Source organism: Thunnus albacares, chromosome 6, assembly GCF_914725855.1.
Source record: "Thunnus albacares chromosome 6, fThuAlb1.1, whole genome shotgun sequence".
NCBI classification, from domain to species: domain Eukaryota; kingdom Metazoa; phylum Chordata; class Actinopteri; order Scombriformes; family Scombridae; genus Thunnus; species Thunnus albacares.
The window spans coordinates 8358727-8381016 of record NC_058111.1 but is presented as its reverse complement, the minus strand read 5'-3'; the positions used below and the strand labels follow the sequence as shown (position 1 = coordinate 8381016).

The 22290-nt window shown below is 39.3% G+C and overlaps 3 protein-coding genes and 1 long non-coding RNA gene across 8 annotated transcripts in view; 2 read left to right on the top strand and 2 right to left on the bottom strand.

The window, feature by feature from the left end:
- The first annotated feature begins 112 nt into the window (after positions 1-112).
- Positions 113-8798, top strand: trpc6b (transient receptor potential cation channel, subfamily C, member 6b). 2 transcript variants are annotated; one of them, XM_044353062.1, is made up of 12 exons: positions 113-316; positions 1840-2608; positions 2744-2929; positions 3127-3286; positions 4497-4622; positions 5183-5410; positions 5684-5948; positions 6126-6321; positions 6780-6986; positions 7243-7299; positions 7642-7717; positions 7815-8798. In XM_044353062.1, exons 2-12 carry the CDS (start codon positions 1862-1864, stop codon positions 7952-7954), a joined length of 2388 nt encoding a protein of 795 aa, XP_044208997.1. In that variant the 5' UTR covers positions 113-316; positions 1840-1861; the 3' UTR covers positions 7955-8798. The 2 variants fall into 2 exon arrangements, with proteins under 2 accessions (XP_044208997.1, XP_044208996.1); XM_044353061.1 differs by having other exon boundaries at positions 3127-3291; positions 4406-4622.
- LOC122983363 lies at positions 7884-10022 on the bottom strand. The gene is made up of 3 exons (XR_006403661.1): positions 9837-10022; positions 8812-8916; positions 7884-7950 (listed from the first exon to the last, which is right to left on the bottom strand). It is a non-coding gene; the product is annotated as an uncharacterized LOC122983363 (long non-coding RNA).
- A 193-nt stretch (positions 10023-10215) lies between these two features.
- Positions 10216-16150, top strand: pgr (progesterone receptor). Its single transcript, XM_044353063.1, has 8 exons — positions 10216-11499; positions 12207-12316; positions 13466-13582; positions 13892-14197; positions 14537-14681; positions 14855-14985; positions 15368-15525; positions 15636-16150. The coding sequence occupies exons 1-8, from the start codon at positions 10601-10603 to the stop codon at positions 15789-15791; spliced, it is 2022 nt and encodes a 673-aa protein (XP_044208998.1). The 5' UTR covers positions 10216-10600; the 3' UTR covers positions 15792-16150.
- Positions 16151-17012: 862 nt separating this feature from the next.
- Positions 17013-22290, bottom strand: part of LOC122983360 (rho GTPase-activating protein 42) — a 61522-nt gene continuing 56244 nt past the window's right edge. For 2 of the 4 annotated variants that reach the window (XM_044353057.1, XM_044353059.1), the window contains 6 exons: positions 21838-21988; positions 21138-21527; positions 20680-20836; positions 19435-19497; positions 19250-19329; positions 17013-18440 (listed from right to left, as the gene is read on the bottom strand). In XM_044353057.1, coding sequence (XP_044208992.1) covers positions 18352-18440; positions 19250-19329; positions 19435-19497; positions 20680-20836; positions 21138-21527; positions 21838-21988 — 930 coding nt within the window. In that variant the 3' untranslated portion in view covers positions 17013-18351. Of the gene's footprint in view, positions 18441-19249; positions 19330-19434; positions 19498-20679; positions 20837-21137; positions 21540-21837; positions 21989-22290 lie in introns of all 4 variants that reach the window. The other 2 variants (XM_044353056.1, XM_044353058.1) reach the window with 1 other exon arrangement.

Sequence of the window (22290 nt, the reverse complement as noted above, 5' to 3'; positions counted from 1 at the left end):
CAGGTAACAATTATGGAAAATCAGGAATATTAAACTGAAATATAAATAGTTATGAATTCAGCAATTTATTCATCAAATGCTAATATCCTATGTTATAAAACACACCCCAAAAGCTGCTAGAAAACCTCCCACCGGGCGCGTAGAGGCTGCACCGTCGGCATCAAGACCCGAGGTGGGACGCAGGTTGAGAATATCTGACAGGTGGACAAGAGGCTGATATGAGTCGGCACAGCTCTTCGCTTCTGGACGTAGTTTTGGCTCGTGACGACTTAATGAAGTGAAAGTGAGGTCATTTGGCGGATCAGTCTTCTCTGAGGTGAGTGTTCCCTCCTGTTTTGAATATTTCTTTAAAACATGCCTTATTTCCAGAAAGCAGTTGAGAAATGTCTATGTTTGGTAAGGCTTCTAAACAAAAGGGTTCAGGCCTATGAGACACCTAAAACGACAGTAGATAACTCAGGGATAATGCTGTTAAACTGATCTTCATGCAGCATCTATTAAAAAAAAAATCTCTCATATCTCTCCATACCATTATGTATCGGCTACTTCTAAAACACAATGCTGTAGTAGAACATTTACTCACTTTCTGCAGATGTCAATAGCATACAGCATGCACACCAGCCCACATAATGATCTTAACTGCATAAAAATCTGTCATACAGTGATTAAACTGGTGATACACTACCAATTATCTAGCATGTCACAGCAATATTTTTTTTTCTGTTTAGACACCTAATATCACTGATCCTTCACTGAATCACCTGATTCTTGAGTTATATCACAGGTGTGTTTCATGATGAAGGAGAGCAACAGAAAAAAAAAACAACCAGGCCTTCTCAGAAATCCAGGCAGGTGAATTCACATGGAGCAGCTACCTACAGCATTTTAAAGGCAGAAAACTACAGCACATTGTTTTTTTTTTATTTATATTCATGTCCATACAGTTCAATTTTATTTTGGATGTGCTCACCTTCCCTGACTGAACAGCATGGCACCATATTCATTTTATTTTGTCTAAGCTCATTAAAACTAGATGACAAGGATTAATATTTTGTCAATCTGTATTAGAACAAATTCTGTATACTACATGCACTCATCATCACTCAGTTATATAAAATATTTTTAACTCTAATGATGATTGAATGAAGGGACGTTGTCATCATCTGCGTTGAATCAATTATCTCCGAAGATAACCAGGTTATTCAAATGTAATTATTGAACACAAAGTAGATTTACTGGTTTGACAATGACATAAAATATAATTAGTTTTAAAAATAGTCCCTTTCTTATAGTATGGTCACAGATTAATGAATGGAGTCAACATCATATTTGAATTAGCAAATAAAAGTTGACCACTGCACAAACCACCAAACACTAGATGGGATTGTTGTGTAAAATTCCAGAAATCCAAAACAGATTTGGCCAAATATTGGGCAGAGACTGAGTAGATGGACGGTGCCAGGACCATGATATGGCAGAGCGCAGATGATGAGTCTGTGGGTGGTGTCACACATGTAGTGAGAGTCATAATCCAGTCTAGACCAGCTGTCCATTGTACATTGTTGTCCATTCACTGCTTGAGACACTGCTCTCCAATTTCCTAGGTCATCTTTGGTAATATGGAGCTTATGTTCATTTACCTAAACATGTAGATGAATTAAAGGAATGTGTCTGCTTAGTAAGATATTAATAGTAGGTCTCACTTATCATGAAATTGGATTTTGATTTGAGAATGAAATTGGAGTATTTTGGCTCATGTTAATATTTTTTACACCAATAAGGTATCCAGCCATATGATAATGATATTATATAATTTGAAATATGTTTACCTGTGTTTAGATGGAGCAATGAAGGTGGAGCCATGATGCTGCAGCGGGTCGTGGTCAAACCCCGGAGACAAGCTTTACGGGGGGCTGGTTACCTATTTCATGCCCAATCCTGCTCTACTCTTTCCATGACAGAGGAACGTTTTTTAGATGCCGCAGAATATGGCAATGTTCCTGAAGTGAGGCGGATGCTAGAGGAGCTGCCAGACCTCAACATCAACTGTGTGAACTATATGGGCCAGAATGCATTGCAGCTGGCAGTTTCCAATGAACATTTGGAGGTTACTAAGCTCCTACTTAGAAAGAAAGACCTCGCTAGAATAGGAGATGCTTTGCTGTTAGCCATCAGTAAAGGCTACGTCCGTATAGTGGAGGCCATACTGAACCATCAGGCCTTCGCGGACGGACAGAGGCTGATTAACAGCCCCAGCCAGGTGGACACACATGATGACTTTTTCGCTTATGACGAGGATGGCACACTTTTCTCTCACGACATCACTCCCATTATTCTGGCTTCCCAGTGCCACGAGTATGAAATAGTGCATATACTTCTTATGAAGGGGGCCCGTATAGAGCGTCCCCATGACTACTTCTGCCAGTGCAGGAACTGCAGTGAGCAGCAGAGGCATGACTCTTTTAGCCATTCACAATCTCGCATCAATGCATATAAAGGTTTGGCCAGTCCAGCGTATCTTTCCCTCTCCAATGAAGACCCTGTGATGGCAGCTCTGGAGCTGAGCAATGAGCTTGCAGTTTTGGCCAACATCGAGAAGGAGTTCAAGGTATAGTATAATATAGTATATTAAAATATTCCTGATTTTCCGCAAAAATTCACATACAGTAACTGTTGATTAAAATATTAAAGTCTACACTTATGACAAAGTTGGTATTATAGATGTGGCCTTTCTCTGTTACAGAATGATTACAAGAAACTGTCAATGCAGTGTAAAGACTTTGTGGTGGGACTCCTGGATTTGTGTCAAAACACAGAGGAAGTGGAAGCCATCTTAAATGGGGACATTGAATCATGTAAAAGCTCTGAAACCTTTGGCAGACAAAACCTTATCAGGTTGAAACTTGCAATAAAATATGAAGTTAAAAAGGTAAGCATGTGAGCAAAGCACTTTCATTTTTTGGATTAGAATTGATGCACTTGTTTTCATTGTCAACCTTGTGTTTGAATATGTAATATGTAATCCCTGTCTCTCTCTCTCTCTCTCTCTCTCTCTCTCTCTCTCTCTCTCTCTCTCTCTCTCTATCACATACACACACTCGAACGCCCTTACTGCCAATGAGGCAGTTTGTGGCACATCCAAACTGTCAGCAGCAACTCCTCTCCATCTGGTATGAGAACTTGTCTGGACTACGTCAGCAAACCACAGCAGTTAAAATCCTTCTCGTCCTTGGCGTAGCTGTCGGGTTGCCTGTCCTGGCCTTTTTGTACTGGATAGCACCATCAAGTAAGGTTAGTTACAGAAATGTCATACATTGCTACAGCTTAATTAACCTAATGACTCATTAATTGTCTTGAATTAACATCGCAGGCAGTTTAAACAGAGCTCAAAGGAGAGTGTATATTGGACTTAGAGTACATTTATCATGTGTCCAGAAACACAACTCCAAAGGAATGCCCCATGTCTGCTGGACATTTAAAAAGCCAATGTTGCTAACACATTATTAAGTGACAATATGCCAGGGCTGGTTTGTCAGCTTGTGGTCGAGTTCTTTTGGCATTAAGTGGCCAAAAAAGATTAATGCAGCTTCAAAGGACTTAATTAACCAGTAATGTCTCTCAGAACTGTGTTTCTTCTCCTGGTTTGGATCACTGGTGCAAACATTGTTGGTTACTCTGTGTTTTGCATGCAGATGCCTACTGCTGTCTAGAAGACAGTTAAATATTTTGGTCTAAATTTTTGATGCACTTCTCACTGTGTGTAAAAAAGATGAAATGTGAAATTAAAGGACCGGTTAACAATTTTTCAAGTCTGTGCTAAAAAAAAAAAATTAGTCAGGTGCCCAAATGAACTTTAATACATGTTGTTCTTGCTTTAATCATTCCTCCTGTTCATACTGGCTGTAAAGAGACCCTTCATAATACGCTTTCAAGTGATGTGGGGCAAAATCCACCTCCCTCCTTCTGTGCCAAAATGTATTTATAGGTTTATTTGAATCTAATATGAGGCTTCAGCTGTCCAAAATAATCAAATCAAATCAATATTTTTCAAAGTTACCGTCTTTTTATTGCCACATTTCCTCTTCGTGTAACAATCTTTCCACTGCAGCTGAACAGGAAAACACAGTCCGTTGAGACACAAAGATGGAATTTTATTTACTAATATGACTAACTGTGGAAGAGATCCATCCAACAACTGAACACTGAAGCCTCATATTATCTTCAGATAAACTTTTAAATATATTTTTGCAAGCACTGTGGATTTTGTTCCCCATCACTTACACTGTAAGTACATTATGAAGGGATCTTCTAATGGTCAGTATGAACAGGTGGAATCATTACAGCAAGCAAAACCTTAAAATAATGTCAGACTTTGTTCTATTTTCTATTTTCTGACTTCTGTCAGTTAGGGAAACTCATGTGTGGACCTTTCCTGAAGTTTGTGGCCCATGCAGCTTCCTTTATGATATTTCTTTGCCTACTGGTCCTGAACGCAGCAGACCGTTTTGAGGGACCATCGCTGCTGCCAAACATGACTACCCATGACCACCCTTCACAACTGTTTCGTATGAAGACCACCCCCTTCACCTGGATGGAGATTCTCATCATATCCTGGGTCATAGGTCATGAGTGCAAACTCTTTCCAATCTTGTGTACTATCACAACTAGCTGTCATATCTTTCTTTAGTACTGTAAATCAGTATATTTTTTTTCATTATGTTGATTTATTCCTCTCTCATCACGCAGTCTTGTCTGCCTCTCATGATTTAAGTCAAGCTTCTGCACTGTTGCAATTACATCACTCTGCTGTGTATGAATGGTCAAGGGTATTACGAGTCACTGAGGAGTTATAAATCCCCAAACATATAGGCTATCACGCAGGTATATTACCCACATAGATAATTATGTATTCCTACCACATATACCATAATAAATCAGACTGGTAATGACTTGGCAAAACAGTAAAAGGCAAAGTGACCCTTTTACTTTTCTTGACAGGTGAGACTTTAGAGCCATATCACACATGCTTTGCCAGCATACATCAGTAAATCCTGTGTGGTTTGACATTTGATCAAGTCTTATTCATCATGTTTACACGTTCAAATCATATGTGCCATTATTTCTTTGGAGTGAGAAACAATTGTGACTATCAACCAAATGTGTGATATTTTTTTTCCTACAGGGAAAATTTGTGAAGAATGTAGAGACATTTGGTCGCAGGACATCCGGGAATACATCTCAGAACCCTGGAACCTTCTCGACTTTAGTATTTTGGCCATTTTTATGACGTCCTTCATGGCCAGATTAATGGCTTTCTGGCATGCGTACTCTGCCCAGTGTTATGTTGACAAGCACTATACTGACCTGTCCAACATGACCTTGCCCTTTGAGATACAGTATTTCCAGCTGGGTAAGTACGAACCTTAGAATTCAAGTATTATAGTATTGATAGAATATTTTGTGTCTTATAAATGTTAAAAATTTTCAGGTTCAGGCTTAAATTTTAAAGTCCATCTGCGTTGCACTGGATATTTATTTTTTAAATATATTGATCTGATATATGATCTGACTGCTAGATTTTCTAGCTAATTCCTTAACAAAACTTACACAGATATTGATTTAAATAGAGTGTATGATTATTGCATGGAAACTGTTCTCACATTCAGAATTTGTTCATTTTTAGCTCGAATAGACTGGATTCCCTCAGATCCGCAACTTATTTCTGAAGGCCTCTATGCAGTTGCAGTTGTGCTGAGTTTCTCTCGCATTGCATACATCCTGCCTGCCAATGAGAGCTTTGGCCCTTTGCAGATTTCCCTGGGAAGGACAGTGAAAGATATCTTTAAGTTCATGGTGATTTTCATAACGGTTTTTGTGGCGTTCATGGTGGGAATGTTCAATCTGTATTCATACTACCTCGGAGCCAAGCACAACGATGCCTTCACAACGTGAGTCTCGACCACAGACTGCTACAATAACGCAGTTTACTTGAAAAAGCTTTGGAAAATGGCTAATTTATTTTCCAGTAGTGCCTTTAGACACACTCTGTGTTGAATTAATATCATGTAAGACTAGCACATTAGTTGCACTACACTGATTTAATTCTCATTTCTCCATTTCCCCAGGATCGAAGAGAGTTTTAAAACATTATTTTGGGCCATCTTTGGCTTGTCGGAAGTGAAATCGGTGGTCCTTAACATCGACCACAAGTTCATTGAGAATATTGGCTATGTTTTGTACGGGGTGTACAATATCATCATGGTGATCGTCTTGCTGAATATGCTCATTGCCATGTTTAACAGCTCCTTTCAAGAAATTGAGGTACGTCTTTTTTGATGATAATGACTGTGAATTTTGTGTAAGATCATTATTGTTTGGCAATAACTGAATGTTACAAAATTTCATTAGAGGTCATGATTCACTGCTGATGCCTAAGTTGTCAATTTTCAGTGCAAACGCAATAATACTGCAGCTTAAATAAAGAAACAGATAGGTGGGTGGAAATTGGATGAAATTTCTGAATAATCACATTTTTGATGCCACAGAGACAAAATGTAATTTTTATTCTCTGTCAGCAAATCAGTTGCACCTAACTGTTGCATTTGTATTACTTCATATATTAAATTAAAATGACTCTTATATTGATTTAAACATAATCACCTAAATATTTGAATGGTGGTATGTTTAGATCAGCTTTTGTGATATTACCAGTGTTAAACTTAAATGTCAAATACAAAGCTGAGCAAATGTTTTCCCTGGTTCTTACCTGGTTCTTGCAGGATGATGCTGATGTTGAGTGGAAGTTTGCTAGAGCGAAACTCTGGTTCTCGTACTTTGAGAACGGCGGCACGCTGCCTGTGCCCTTCAACCTTGTACCCAGCCCTAAGTCTGTCATTTCCTTCCTGCGGGGAACAAGGGAATTTCTCTGGGATGTAACTCGAGGCAAAATCAAAGAAAATTCAAAGAATGAGATGGAACTTAACAAGGTAAGGAATCAGCTGTTGACACAACTGATATTTAAAGTGAGGGAATTAGCAAATTCATTTTTTGAATGTAAATTAAAGGCTCTGTTGGACAGTTCTTTTGGTGAAGTTTACCTATATTCTTTGATACAGGTCTACAGGGCCCTCTTGTGTCACATTTAAAAGTTGCAATTGTAAGTGTGTCCTTTAAAACTATGCTATAAAATGTGCATTAACAGTGATTCCTCTCTTTTTCTCTTTTTGCTGTTTTTAATATTAGTTGAGGCAACAGGAAGATCTGAGTGTGGAAGCATCGCTTTGTCCCACCCGTCACAAAGTAAAGCAGTTTTCATATACTGATACATAACTAAGCTGTTTGGTTGACAGCAGCTAGTGTTTCCTGAGTAAAGTTTCGCACAAATAGACATGTACATATGAAATGTTGGCAACTTATTTCAATACCTCATTTCTAGAGGGCACATTTAGGACGTATTGTATATAAACACAAATATACTGTCATATATGACTCACAAGCATACAGTAGGCTGTATAATCAAACACGCTGACTTAATAAAGCAGCAGCTGTTCTTCACTTCTTTTTTTTCCTTATCTACCTCAGAATTTTTAGGAATAATTAGCCTCTCAGTTTAGGATTCAAACCATCTGTTCTTCATTTCAGAAGATAATGAATCGCCTCATCAAAAGATACATCTTAAAAGCACAGAGAGATAAAGACAATGATGAAGTGAATGAAGGTGAGTTGAGCAGGTTTTCCGGATAACGGTGCTCTTCAAGTCTGCATCGTCACATCATGAAACATTATTGGAAGCTGTTTCGCTCACTGTTTCACAGGTGAACTGAAAGACATCAAACAGGACATCTCCAGTCTCCGCTACGAGCTGCTGGAAATGGGGAACCACGAGATGGAGACCCTGGCAGAGCTCATCAGGCAGCTGGATGAAGTCATGCGTGCTCAGAAGAAACAGAGCTGAGAAGAGCAAAAGAATGAGCTCGCTATATTTTCTTTCAAAAAAATTTAAGTATTAGAGATGTTTTTACTGGTTACACTGCACTCCGGGGCACTCAGTCAGGATCAAAAGGCCCTAGGCACAGACTTAATCCACTTTTATGGATGAATCTAATCTGATAACACTGGATATTCTGTGTTTTAAATATTATAAATGGTTAACATCCTTGAGTTTTTCCTTAGCATTAATATACCGATTTATAGCAGAACTCATCAAATTCTCTGTTGCCGCCCCTGTTTCTGTACAGTTTACCACATGGTGGCACTAATGAAACTTTCTTCTTGTTGCACAGGCTCTGTTACACTAACATTCACTACTGACTGATAACATGATGGTGCTGCCTGTCAACAGCTGTTGATATGCTTTGATTTAAAGGTGATTTTTTTCCATCTGGAGCAGAAACGCAGTTAAGATAAGTGGAAAAGAAGCATATGTTTGTATGTGTCAGCGACAGGTTCATTCAGACATGTCATAAAGATAAATGAAAACCTGTTGGTAATATCTGCCCTCAGAGCTTTCTGTGATTCTAAAGTTATAAGATAACCATTGTTTTCATGTAATGTAACCATAAAATCACTCAACAGGACTCTAGTTTCAATTTTCATACATTCACTTTTGTTATATTTTTTATGTTGTGTTTTATTAAACTGCTGATCAATTAAGCATAGCGTCTAATGAATATGAACAAAAATCAGCGCTAATTATCTTCACCTCATGGGATACAGAGGGTTTATGGGTTTTTAAAATCAATACAGCAGATGCTATTGGGCTCTCTCACGCTGTGTGACAGAAGCAAGACAAATGTCTGAGAACAGTCTGACCTGTCAGGTGGAAAAACAGCTCACTTTCCTCTACAGTCGGGCCAGGGGAGTAAAAGCTATCGCCAGACTTAAGCTCTCAAGTCCCTGAAGCATTTCTACTGTAAACTGAAGGAGAGACATAACCGCTGTTAAAACAGAAACATTGATAAAATAACATAAAAATGTATTTGTATCGTCCAGTTTTGTTTGTATAAGATGAGCATCATGAACCCATAATCATTTACTAGACCCAAAGTGTATCACATATGAGAAACTTGCCAAGTAGATGAAAAAATTACCAAGAGATGGTGTTACACAAGAATCAAAGGCACCGTGAGCCATGGGCGTCACATTTACAGATTAGATCCTATTTGAAAACTAGGCTATTACAGCATTTGAAGAACACATCATGTAGATATGAATGTGAAGCTGTTATCCAAGAATTATGTAGGCCACAGTATGAGAATCCCCAATGATAACATCAAACAAATGACGCAGGAGATAGGGCCAAGGTCTGTGTGTGCATCATAACTACATGCATCAGCAGCATCCATACTCCACTGATTAACTTGAATAGTAAAACCCCTTCTGTTATCTACCATTACAGAAATGTTCTGTGATGTAAGTTAGATGAGTACAAAGTAGGTGAAGGTGCTGTTATGACACAATGTCCTTAAGAAATATAGAAGACCACCATACAGAAAATGATAGGTAAAAAGGTAAATCACTTTATCAAAGGCTGTTAGTTGCATTTGGCAAAATATACAGCTGGAACGTAATGTTTGAAATGAGGACTTTGGTTTCAAGCAGCAGCAGTAGATAGATAGAAATCTGCAAAATGGAAAAAGATCTGTAAATGAAACTAAGAGAGAAACTTAGAACTGTCTTTTGCAGGAAACAAAATAAAACAAAGCCATTCTTTGACATTGTTACAGGACATTAACACTCCATTAACTTTCTTCATCAATTCACTGCCATAGAGATTAATGATGCCTCAAAGTGGTAGATAAAACTTCAAAGCACAAATGAACTGCACTGATTTTTACCTCCGACTCTCTCACGTCTGTCCTGATTGCAAACACCACGTATTCTGTATTGTAATTCTATGGATCCATCCAAAATGAATACATATATATGACAACATAATCTTTAAACCTTCAGTTGAACTCAGCAGGATGACTATGATTCAGTTTGGGGATAAATAACGAAATAAATTACTAAAGTACTGCAGTATTACTCATCTTTCAAAGGAACCTAATACTTCCTCATTTGGCCAAAAATGTCGCCATGTTAAACTTCATTCATGAACAGTAGGGTGGAGACTAATCATCCTTGATTCTCCTCAGTGGCTGGCTATTTTACTGTAGGTCTGCTGTAAAGTGTACCTCCATACATCTCTCCAGTGTGATTCTTCCCATGACATCCTTTGGAGGATTGGCTAGTTACTCTCAATAGGGAAAGCTACTGGAAATCTGTGAAAAAGCTTTGAAACATGACACTCACAACCAGCACAAGGATTTCCTTAAATATGTTGCCAGGTTAGTTTTTATATAGTTTTATAGTATAGATTTATAGTTATATAGTTGTTTATATTATTTGTATATCATCAACACAGGCTGATAGTTGGTTTATTTTATTTTATGACCAGCTGTTAAATTGCACAGATTTGACTCCTATGTGAAAGAAAAGCGAAGTCACAGCCTTTCTCGACGGGGAGGAGGATTACAGGAAGGTCTCTGAGCCACAACCTATCACACACACCAGGCTCCGGCGCACTCAAGTCTCTGCTGTGCGCGTTGTGGTTCAGAAGATGGAAAATAAAGTAAACGGGAGGATGATCACTGTCAGTACTTCGATTGCTGATTCCACCGATACAAGAGTAAGTGACTTCATTGAAGCTGGGTACAACACCAACGAGGCACCGTCTCTGACTTGCATGTCTTCCTCCTCCGTGCGTAATTATGGCAACGCTGGCGCACTGATCCAGGGCAATTCAAGCGGCGACGGAGCAGTTTTCAAAGATTGTAACATGCTGGATGGTTCACTTGCTGGAAAACATTTTTTTGACCGTAGCACTGAATATCTGAAGTGTGACAGTGTGCAGTGGGAAGATTTTGTAAAAGTTCAGAGGACCAATGTGGCCACATCCGAAAGTTTGTCAGGCGCAAGTTCAAGCCTCTCCTCTACAACCGGAGCGTGTAAATTCATTAAAGATGAAAAGGAGCCCTCTGTGATTATGGACACCCCGTGTCCCAATTTTGATCCATCATCGCAGATACCTGCTCTTGACACCTGCTGTGACACCGACGGGAAGCAGCAGCTGGGGCTTGGTGGTGAAGGGGAGTCGGCAGGCTTTACGCCAGCCGCGGCGGGTCCTAGACCAGGACTGGAGGGATCTCCAAGCTTTCTGATCGACCTGAACCAGTCAGAGCAACTTACTTCGCTGAGCCTGCAGAGGGCTGACTCCAGGTGCGGTTTGTCCGGGAAGGCTGTGATCGACTTTGATGCCAACGCGCACACAGCAACGCAACTGACAGTGTACAAGAATGAGGTTCCCCGTTGGCAGACGCAGACGTCTCCGGCTGAGCTTCAGTACTGGTGCCAGTCCGCAGGGATGACGGAGGACCCTTTTACACACAGCGGCTATAATGGGATCCAGAACCAGGCTTTGTCTCAGCGGAACATCTCACCTTTCGCAGCATTCCCCGGGTACGTACAAACTTTGACACTGATTTAAGTCATTAGCGAGACTGACATCTTTAATTAAAACTGAATCACTGCACGTATTCATGACGAATTAACGCCTACTATATGTTTGTGTGACTTTAAAAGTAAAAAAAAATAGACCAATTTATAGATAGGCCTATATATTGATGATTAAATAGACTAATCATCACAGTGTGAGGACAGATCACTTCCTAGTGCACAACGAGTAGGCCTACACAGTCCATTTCTGATTCAGTCTGTCTCTGAGAAACAAGACAAACAGCTTGTTTGCGTCTTAATTTCCGTTCAATTCACTATCTTGACAGTATCTAGTCATCTGTCTCTCATGGACACGTTATGAAACAAGTGCATGTATATTGAAAACAAGTGGGAGTGAATGAGAACATTTTATTCCATTTGGTCTTCCTCACAGAAATACCATATATACCTGTCTGAATAAAAATAAAGTAGCCTAACTATCCCCTACTCTACACCCATACACCTTTATATAAACTTATATTGAGGGCCCTTGGGTCCCTGGGTCTTGTCTTAACATTTCATCTTAATCTAAATGTTAAAAAGTTAAAAGGATGATTAAGTTTTAAAATTAAGGTGTTACACTTGCATGTTAAAAGTTATATTTGTAGTTTGTACACACATTTTGATTCAAAGATATGTTTATCAATGCAGTTTTTTCTTCTTTTTTTCAGTATGCCACCTCAGAGACTGTGTGTGATCTGTGGTGATGAAGCTTCTGGTTGCCACTATGGAGTCTTAACCTGTGGGAGCTGTAAAGTGTTTTTCAAAAGAGCAGTCGAAGGTGAGGAAAGAAAACATCCACGTACTTTTCAGTCAATACAAGCCTTTGTCACAGAAAGCCTTTTGACTTGTCACAGTCGCTAAAGCATAGATGTAAATAATGAAATGAATGATGGCTGAATTCTGTGTAGCTGCTTCAGTTTCAAGCTCCTGGTATTGTGCACGTTGACTCATGTTGTCACGATTTACTGGGACACTTGAATAGAAAGAAGCCGTTGCTGGTGTTATCAGTAACACCTCTGCTTTTCCTAATATGACAGGTCAAACTGTCTGCTGTGAAAAAGGCCTATATTGTCCAGTTTACTCATATAGTGTACTGAGACTGTCATGAAAGAGGAGATCTAAAAACCCTTAGCTACTGCAGACAGTTTAAGTACTTTTTTCATATGTTATTCTATTTCAAGATGCCTTTTATCTTTTCATCTTTCTCTTTCAATCTACACTGGGACTACAATTAATCTTTTTCTGCTGCCTGTGGTCTATTGGTGCTTTCTTTGTTGTGTACTCTCATACCCACAGTTGTTCCCTTTATACATGTTAATTTGTAACAACTGCCATTTAATATTTTCTTTTTAGAGTTCCTGTGGATGGAAATGTGTCTCCTAAGGTAACCTAGTTACAGGTTGTTGCTGTTGATAAGTGGGCATTGTTCCTGACAAACAAACATCAAAAAAAAAAAGAAAAAAAAAAAACACTGAATGAGATGTTACAGACTGTAACCAAATATTAATATCATAAGTCTACACTGAATGCTGTGGTACATTAAAGGGGAGTTACCACGTAAGATTTGACTGACCTTCTATGGGAGTTGCTAAAGGTCATTAGCAACAGTAACACATTGACCAGTGTTCACCATGTTCTTCGTCTTGGACTTGTTTTTCTTGTTATCTTGAAATGTGAGATATATAAGAGCCACTATGTCTCACCATGGCCGTGTCACTCTGTCCTCGCAGCCTTGCCTCTATCTAATTTTCTTCTTTAGATCTCTCCTCAGAACACTGAGTGTAGAGTGGAGTAGCAATGCTAATAGTCAAGAGCCCTTCAACTCTTTTTTTCCTCTCCTGATTATGTGCATCTCCTCCTCCCTACATGTTTGGAAGTCAAGCAAAGTTAAAATTGTGTGCATTGTCTGTACCCTTTCACTCAACAGGCCATCATAGCTATCTCTGTGCTGGCCGAAATGACTGCATTGTGGACAAAATCCGAAGGAAAAATTGCCCTGCGTGTCGCCTCCGAAAGTGCTATCAAGCAGGAATGATGCTTGGAGGTACTATTTGGTTGGATTTCTTTTTGCACTGAGCTAATGCACCCATATCACAAAAATGAAAGTGACTGGTTATGTAACACCAAGTCACACTTTGAAATCATGATAAAACAATAATGAATTAATGTTAAACAGGATCCTTTTGTGAGCAGAGGTATTAAACTCCTTTTTTAGATGCAGGTTTAAGCCATTTTACCACTTACATAGTCAATTTACTTGTATAGGAAGCAAAACAGTGAAGCTTTGTGATATGTTGAAGGCACAAATACTCTTCTTCATCAGATCTAACCAGACCTTGTATTGATTTCACAGGCAGGAAACTGAAGCGTTTTGGGGCCTTGAAAGCCTTGGGGTTGGCCCCGTCCCTGATGTTCCAGTCTCACTTGGCCATGTCCAGTGACAATCAAGCCCTGACCTCCATGTCTTGCATACCAGGCATCCGTGAGGTGCAGATCTCCCAACATATCATCAATATCCTGGAAAACATTGAACCAGAGACCGTGTACTCCGGTTATGACAGCTCCCAGTCTGATGTTCCCCATATTCTGCTCAACAGTCTCAACAGACTCTGTGAGAAACAGCTGCTGTGGATTGTCAAGTGGTCCAAGTCTCTGCCAGGTAACGGCTCTGTGCAGCTCAGGGTCACAGCATTTGTAGCCATGGGGACCCACTGGCAGGCCTCACCGAAGGTCTCAGCCTTAACACTGAATGAGATAGAGGGTTTTGTAAAGCCATTAATACTGGATATGACAGCAGTGTCTCCAAGTGGTATAAAACCATTTGATTGTCACCGGAAATGTTAAAATAGAAAGCGATTTTATAAAATTGATGGCAATGAAGTTTTAAGCTGAGCCAGAATATAACTAGAAATCAATTGCACCACTTGATAATATATTGGTGCAGACAAAATGTTCTGAAATGTTGATCTAATACAAGATGTTCTTTTTTTTTTCTAAGGATTTCGGAACCTTCACATCAATGATCAAATGACCCTCATCCAGTATTCATGGATGAATCTGATGGTGTTTTCTCTCGGGTGGCGTTCCTTTCAGAATGTCACCAGTGAATATTTATACTTTGCACCTGACTTGGTTCTTAGTCAGTAAGTAACTTCCATCACACAGGCAATTTGAGTTGCCCTTTGAATCACAATTTATGATTAAGAATTGTATCAACATAACACTGATGCATTTATTCATAAAGCAATGATTTTCGATGAGAAAGAGACTCTGAATTGTTCAAAAACATAAACCGTCTGATATTTTTTTCTGTCAGGGAGCAAATGAGGAGATCTCCAATTTACGACCTTTGCCTGGCGATACAGTTCATCCCTCAGGAGTTTGCAAATCTTCAAGTTACACGGGAGGAGTTTCTTTGCATGAAAGCCATAATATTACTCAACACAGGTAAGAGACAGAAAACACCTTGAATTGGTGGCAGACTCAAGATGAATCTTTTTTTTTTTTTTTTTTTACCTTGTGTTGACCTTCCAGTTGAAAAGAACTGTACTCTGTATACAGTGTTGCAAACAGAGATGTGAATGTTGTACTGGGTGACTGGACCTTGACATGATTTATGTAGCAGCTGTTATCACTTCCCAGTTTTACACTTAAAAGAACACACTAAAAAAACATTGTTTTTCATAAGCAGCATTAATTCCAAAACAATCATTAACTGGCATCTCATGAGTGCTTGTATGGCTTTCTTTTATAGTTTTCTACATTTTAAAAGTGCATAACGTTTGGACAAATGATGTCTTGAATCTATATGCATCCTGTCTGTTCTCAGTGCCTCTTGAGGGAGTCAAAAGTCAGGCAGCATTTGAAGAGATGAGACAAAACTACATTCGGGAGCTGACCAGGGCCATCCACATAAAGGAGAAAGGAGTGGTGGCCAGCTCTCAGCGATTCTACCACCTCACCAAACTGATGGACGCCATGCATGATGTATGTTCCCTGGTAGAGCTGAGTACAGCAGCATTGATTCATATGTGTCTTAAGCTGATGGCTACTTTAATGAGAACTAACACAAACATGAATGTCTCTTTTTTGTACAGATAGTGAAGAAGGTCAACCTGTTCTGTCTGAGTACCTTCATCCAGGCAGACGCCATGAGAGTGGAGTTTCCAGAGATGATGACAGAGGTCATTGCCTCCCAGCTTCCCAAAGTCCTGGCAGGAATGGTGAAGCCCCTCTTGTTCCACACCAAGTGATAATGCCAGCACAGACATCACGACTCTGTGGAAACATCTTGTGACTGGATTATTCACCCCACAATTACTGGATTCTTCATAGCCTTCACTAATGTAGCCAGTTATCTATACTTTGCCAAACTGCCTCTAATGCTCTTTAGCTATTTCACTTTATGTGGTTAAAAAGAATCACATTCCTTTAAATGTTTTTAGTAGAGATATCTTTAACGTCATAAAATCAGAGGAATCAATCAATAAAGCTCCTCTGTATAAATAAACCTCAAATCTGGTGTAGCCACCCTTTCCCCATCTACATATTGTGTACAGATGGTACTAGACGATATAGGTGATAGTGATATTTTCTTACTGAAGCTGCAAAACAGAAAAAGACAAGCAAAAACCAAACAAAAAAATATATATATCATAAAATAAAAAACATGAAATATTTCTGACCAAACTTTTCTTGTTTGTAAGGTAGAAATGCAGGAGACACTAAAACTTGCCACTTAAATAAATGAAATTCTGTTAGGGTAGGCAGCACTGAGTCAGAGTGAGACACCGCATTTATTCTAGGGAGGAGAAACTGGGAGGATCACCTTAAAATATTTGCAAAACCCCGTCTGTACACTTAAATGAATTACAAAGAACTCAGCGCACATCTCTACCAAGGCTGCACAATGCTATAAATGTGTTATTTTTATAATAAAGCATATTTAAAAGATTTGATCTTACTCATGCAAGTGCAGTAGGCCTAGTTCATGAAAAAATAGCAATATTTAGAAACTCTTACAAAAAGCTGTATCAGCATTCAGATCTGTGCAAACGATGAATCATAGTCTTACTTGTACTGTGGTCTTACTTTAAACCAATTTTCATTGAAGTCAGTGAGTTGTCCAGCTGACAGAGACAAAGAAATTAATCTAAAATAATAGTTCCCCTGTGAAGGTAATAAAAATGTGCAAAAAAAAAAGTTGATGTAGCTAAGGATGGGAAGGAACATTCATCAAACTGGAAGACAACTAAATTATCTGTCAGACTAATCCTAGCTTTAAACCAAAAACACAGCAGAGGATCTAAAACTAGGGATGCAAGAGACAACTGTATTAAAACTTCTAACATCCAAATCACTTATAGTACATTCTGACTCCTGAAAATGATTTACACGTTGAATTTAGAGTTCCTCGTTGGCAGTGAGCACAAGTTAAAGTTTCTAACTGTGACAAAGAATTTGGACCACAGGTCTAATAAATCACGCTGTTTATTTATATCGACATGCTAATACACCGTCAAGACACAGTAGCTGATTGCATGGAAACAAGCTTGCCATATAAAAAAAAAAAAAACAACAAAACAGAATGCCAAATGTTACATATTCAGGATGTGGATATGATTTCCGTGACATGCCCCTGCAAATTCAGACTGTAAGGGAGTATTATTCCAGCATCACTGTTCAAGGCCACCTCACATTCTCGTAGATGTAAATGGAAAAGAACATCCTGATCTTGGCAAGCGCACATTCTCAAATACCTTCCCAAATACATTTTTCATCCCCCAGAGTAAGATTTAATTTTTCAGTTTGTAATAACTGAAGGGCAAAAAGCTTGTTGATTATTTTTTTTTCTTTAATCTTTTTTTTTTTTTTTTTGAAATTGTATCGCTTCAGTTAACTTTTTCAATAATAATGAACTTTGTATTTTGAAATGTTGTGACAGTTATAGAGAATACATGTCTAGTTGTCATTGCTTGTACACCAGTGTACCAGTGAGTACAGTACCACAACAGGTATTAAAGGTGAAGGCTTGCCCTCATAAAAATAGCATTCATGACATTATAAAAACACATTTTTACATATGAAATATATTTGATGTGATAATTTATAATAATAAACTGTTACGAGAAGTAAATATTTTTGATTAGCATTTACAGAAAAAAACTCAAGAGCATTGATGTACAGTACAGTACTGTAAAGCTAACCAGAAAGTGCACTGTAGCAGTGAGCAGGTTCAGTGGATGAACAATGATCACAGGCCAAAAACATAAAAGTTAAGGTGCAAATCCATTATGCTCTTTCTATTTGATTAGATAAGTATCTTTATTTTAAATCACAGTTTGTTCAGTTACAGTTATTACAAAATGTTTATGAAACTACAGATTTCCATTATCAACTTGAGTGTTATGCTGACATAGTGGGAAGTCAAAAGATAATATATTTCTGAGAATAAAATTTGTGAAATGGGAAGTGATTGTTTTGTGATTCTGTAGGTTAATACTGGGACTAAAAACATCAGTGCAGTCCATGGGTAATATATTTACATGTGGGGAAACAGCAATCATGCCATACCTACTTCCTCTTAACTTCTGACAAGCTGCAGAATCCCCAAACATTTGAGAATGACATCATTACAAAAAAAAAAAAAAAAGATTTTGAACTTCTAGCACTGTTAAAGCAGTTACTGCTCTGTTTGGTATCTGCTAGAAATGCATACAATACAGAAATGTTATAATAATAGGAACAAAAAAAACAATCAACATTATTTATTTCCATGGATACCATGAAAAATATGCAATGTTTACCAGGTTTCTAGAGGAAGATGACATAATTCTCAGGGATTAAACCTGTTTTTCCCTCATATGTTGCTTGGAGCCAGCCTGGTTCAACAGAACGGTAGACTACCAGACAAAAGGAGAGAAAAAATAATTTAGTGAGAGAAAAGAGAGAAACAGAACAATTCTTAATCCAGTGTAACCTGTCCATATTTGATTAAATTATTTCCTACAATTACAACATTTATAGCAGATTGAGGAAGACTCTAGGTCAGACAGCTCTTTAAATTCAGCCCCTACAGAGTATTTCAGCAGGCTTGAAAGATTGCTTAATCAAACACATACAGTATAAACCATAAAAATGACATGGTTAATTAGTATTGAGATGCACCAAAAAGAGGAACATCTTTAAAAATGATCAGCTTGAACAATCTAGCAGAGATCTGCTGAATAAGGATATAGAGGAAAATGGTCTATTAATGTAGAGAGCAATAAAAGTGCTTTGCCTGCTGGTAAATGGTAGGGAGCATTTGTTGATGTTTTTGCATTTGGCTGCTGGCTCTGCTGTCTGTGTTAACAGGGAACAGGCACCAGTGCCTTCCATCACTAGGTTACAGTGACCTGCCTGCACTGGTTGTGGGCCAAGTCATCTCTTCATGGAAAAGGCAAGAGGCAATAAAAAATCCTGGCACTGTTTGGATTTTAGTTATGCATATGGGGGCGTCACGCTAAGAGCAAAATCATTTTATGCCTCTACATAACACTGGGAATTAGCCAAGTCCTTGCTGTGCGCTGCCAGTATACAACAGAATGTCTGTGTACACTGTTCAAATGTCCAATCAACCTACACAAGGAGACGGAGACATGTGTGTTTTTGTGAGAACTTCTGCAGCAAAGTTGGTCTAATTTTTTTGCCTTGTTTTGGCTCTGCTCACCGTTTGAGAAGTGCGCCCCCTGGGGGAAGCTGAGCTCATGGCTGTGCTCTGCCTCACAAGAATACATCGCCTTAGCATCTCTATAAAGACAACAAAAAAAACAGACAATGTCATGGCAGGTCTGAAGAGATGAAACAGATTAATTAGGTCAAACTGTTGTAGCTGGTGTCATGTTTTTACAGTACCTTCCGACTGGAGCAGACTGTGGGGAAGAGGCATTTTCAAAAAGCAGTGCTCTGGCAGCAACCCTGAAAAAAATGAAAATGAAAATGGAAAAGAAATACTGTTCACTCCACCTGATTATATCAAGGATATCATTAACAGCTGAAAAACAAATGTTTGAAAGATAACATCACCAAAGGAAAAATATGTGCTGAGATCAAATGATGTAGAGTCAGTAAATTTGTGAAATATATTTTTATCGTCTATAAAATCTGCAGTGCAGCCTGAAAGAGAAAGTCAAGCCTTTCTGACCTTTTTGGACCACAACAAATATGTCCACTTTCTCTTGGCCCTGCCAGCATTCTTCATTGTTTAGAATGAGGTGAAAGGCGTAACGACACAATATGGGAGGTTTCCTTCCCCCGGGCGGACTCAGCTTCAGCACGATGCTGAACTGAGTTCAACTATATAACAAGGCTGCACTTGACCCTGCGCACAACAACCTCAGAGTCAAGGGGACAACAGAGCCTAGGGCAGGCTGGTGGGTGCTATACAAGGAAACCACTTGAGAGACTGTGTGACTGGCTTCTCAGACATGACAAGTCAAACAATCTGTTTGTCCCAAGAGAAGGAGTGTAGCCTGCTGCTGGGTCACATCAACCCAAGAGCAGGCAGAGCATAATTAAAGCCAGCTCTCCCACCAGAGAGGAAAAGACATAAATCTCCTAGCACATACTCATCTCATCCCTCCCAATACCCAATGCTCATAAACAGACGAAGGAGGAAGCTGACGACGCAGAGGAGAGAGACAGACAGAGGGAGGAAGTAAGAGAGAAATGTTGCTGAACTATTGACCTTAAGCCTTATTGACTTGTAGCTATTTTTCTGCCACACACATACCCATTACCCTTATAGAAATCAAAAAAATATTATGGGTATCAGGGCTGCAAACAACAATTATTTTCATCATCTAATACAATTTTTTCGTTTGATTAATCAATAAATAGTGAAAAACGCAGATCCTGACGCTTGAGTGGTAGGAACCAGTGAATGTTTGGCATTTTTGCTTGATGCAGTAAACAGTACCAATCAATCATTAATCAGAATTGTTGGTAAATTTCAGCACTGGTTTTAAGGTGAGTGATAATGTGCCCTTAAGTTAAGAATTCATAAATGGCATTACATTGAAGTTGATATCATCAATAGTATTACTATAGAAACAGTAGTTTATACTGAACAAAATGATGAGCCTTATTTCAGTTCATTACACTGAGCCAGGTCTTTGATATCCGTTGCTGGCCGATGTGTCCATCCTGCGGCGGATCACTTGTTTTGGTGGAAGGTCTGGGTGCTCAGCAGGCTTTAAACTCTCTTTGGGCTCCAGTGTTGACAGACTTTGGACAGATCCAGAGCAGCTCCTGTGGCCTTGAGAAAAACATACAAAGAATAACTCCTGTCTCCTGGTAAACACAAAGACACTAAAGTTTTACACTCTCACATACACCGTTCCAAGTAAATCAGATGTGTCATATAAATGATATTTCAAAACTGTTTAAATTATGCTTAAATCAAAGGGTTGCTATCAGTCTTTGAAAGCATCCAGTCCTGGAAGAACACATTATGACAATAAAACTACTGACCTATGAATTCTGTCCTAAAATGACATTCATATCAATGAACTAATGACAGGCAAACCTGAACCGGCATTATTTGATGATTATCCTACCTTCAGATATATGCAGTGATTTCAGAGAGGGACCAGCGGAACGGTTCAGCAGTGCTGGCCTGAGGTCAATGTGGCAGTGTGGTGCTTTTTTGGGTGCGGGAGACAGCCTGGGTGTGGTGCTGACTGAGGACAGGCTGAGAGCATCCTCTGACTCTCCATCTGTGCGCCCCGCATCCTCCTTGGAGCTGGACTCTGGGCTGCTGACACACACGGTGCTCCTGGGGCCATTTGAGAGCTGTGATGGTGTCCGACGGAGGTCCAGAAGTGACTTGTCCTTGACCTGAGCAGAGGAGGCTGTTTTGGAGGAGGTGTTCTGCTCAGAGGAGTGGGAGGACAGAGACTCCATGCTGCCCATGGGAGTGCTGCTTGGACTGCTACTGAAAGTGTCACCTATGCAGGGACCAGAGAAAAGGCATACAAGGCCCTCATTAAAACCTGATGATTGAGGAAATGATTGTGGCTACTCTATGGCTTAAAGGAAATGCCTTTCTCTGAAGATATCATTCTCATTTGGAAGCCTAAATGGAAAACTAATGGCTTCCCATTTTAAAAATACTGAAAAGCCAATATGAGGTGAATCTTTTAGAAAATTGGTGAGACAGTTTCAGCAGATGTCTGACAGTTATTATATGCCACTGATGGGCTTTGGCAAAAATGTGGTTTGATGACCTGTGGTGATATTCACTGCTTTGGTACTCACTTTCTGCATCTGCCAGGCACAGTGTTGGGGTGTAGATGCTGCGGGGTTTCCTGGGCCCGCTGGACAGACAGATGGCTCTGCTCCTACGAGAGCCAGTCCGGCTCTGGGGTTGGGGCAGGGGCACATTGGGGTCTGGAGGCTGGTGGAAGATCTGAACGTCCAGGCAGAAGCACTAATTACTCAACACAACTACACAATATCTTTATTCCTAATCAATATAAGTGGGTACAACTGTGTTTTGGAGTTTGCCACCAATATTTTAAGAATCTTGCTACCCAGTATAGGGATGGATGTTACAACAATCTATACTGTGAGACTGAAGTATTTCGTCAGCCATCAGATATGTTGCAAAACTGTTTATACTGAGGTAGTCTCTTTTTGTAATAAACCAGTTAGATTATACCAGGTATAATACAACCAGAAGTTTCTACTTTCAAATTGGGTTATTTGATC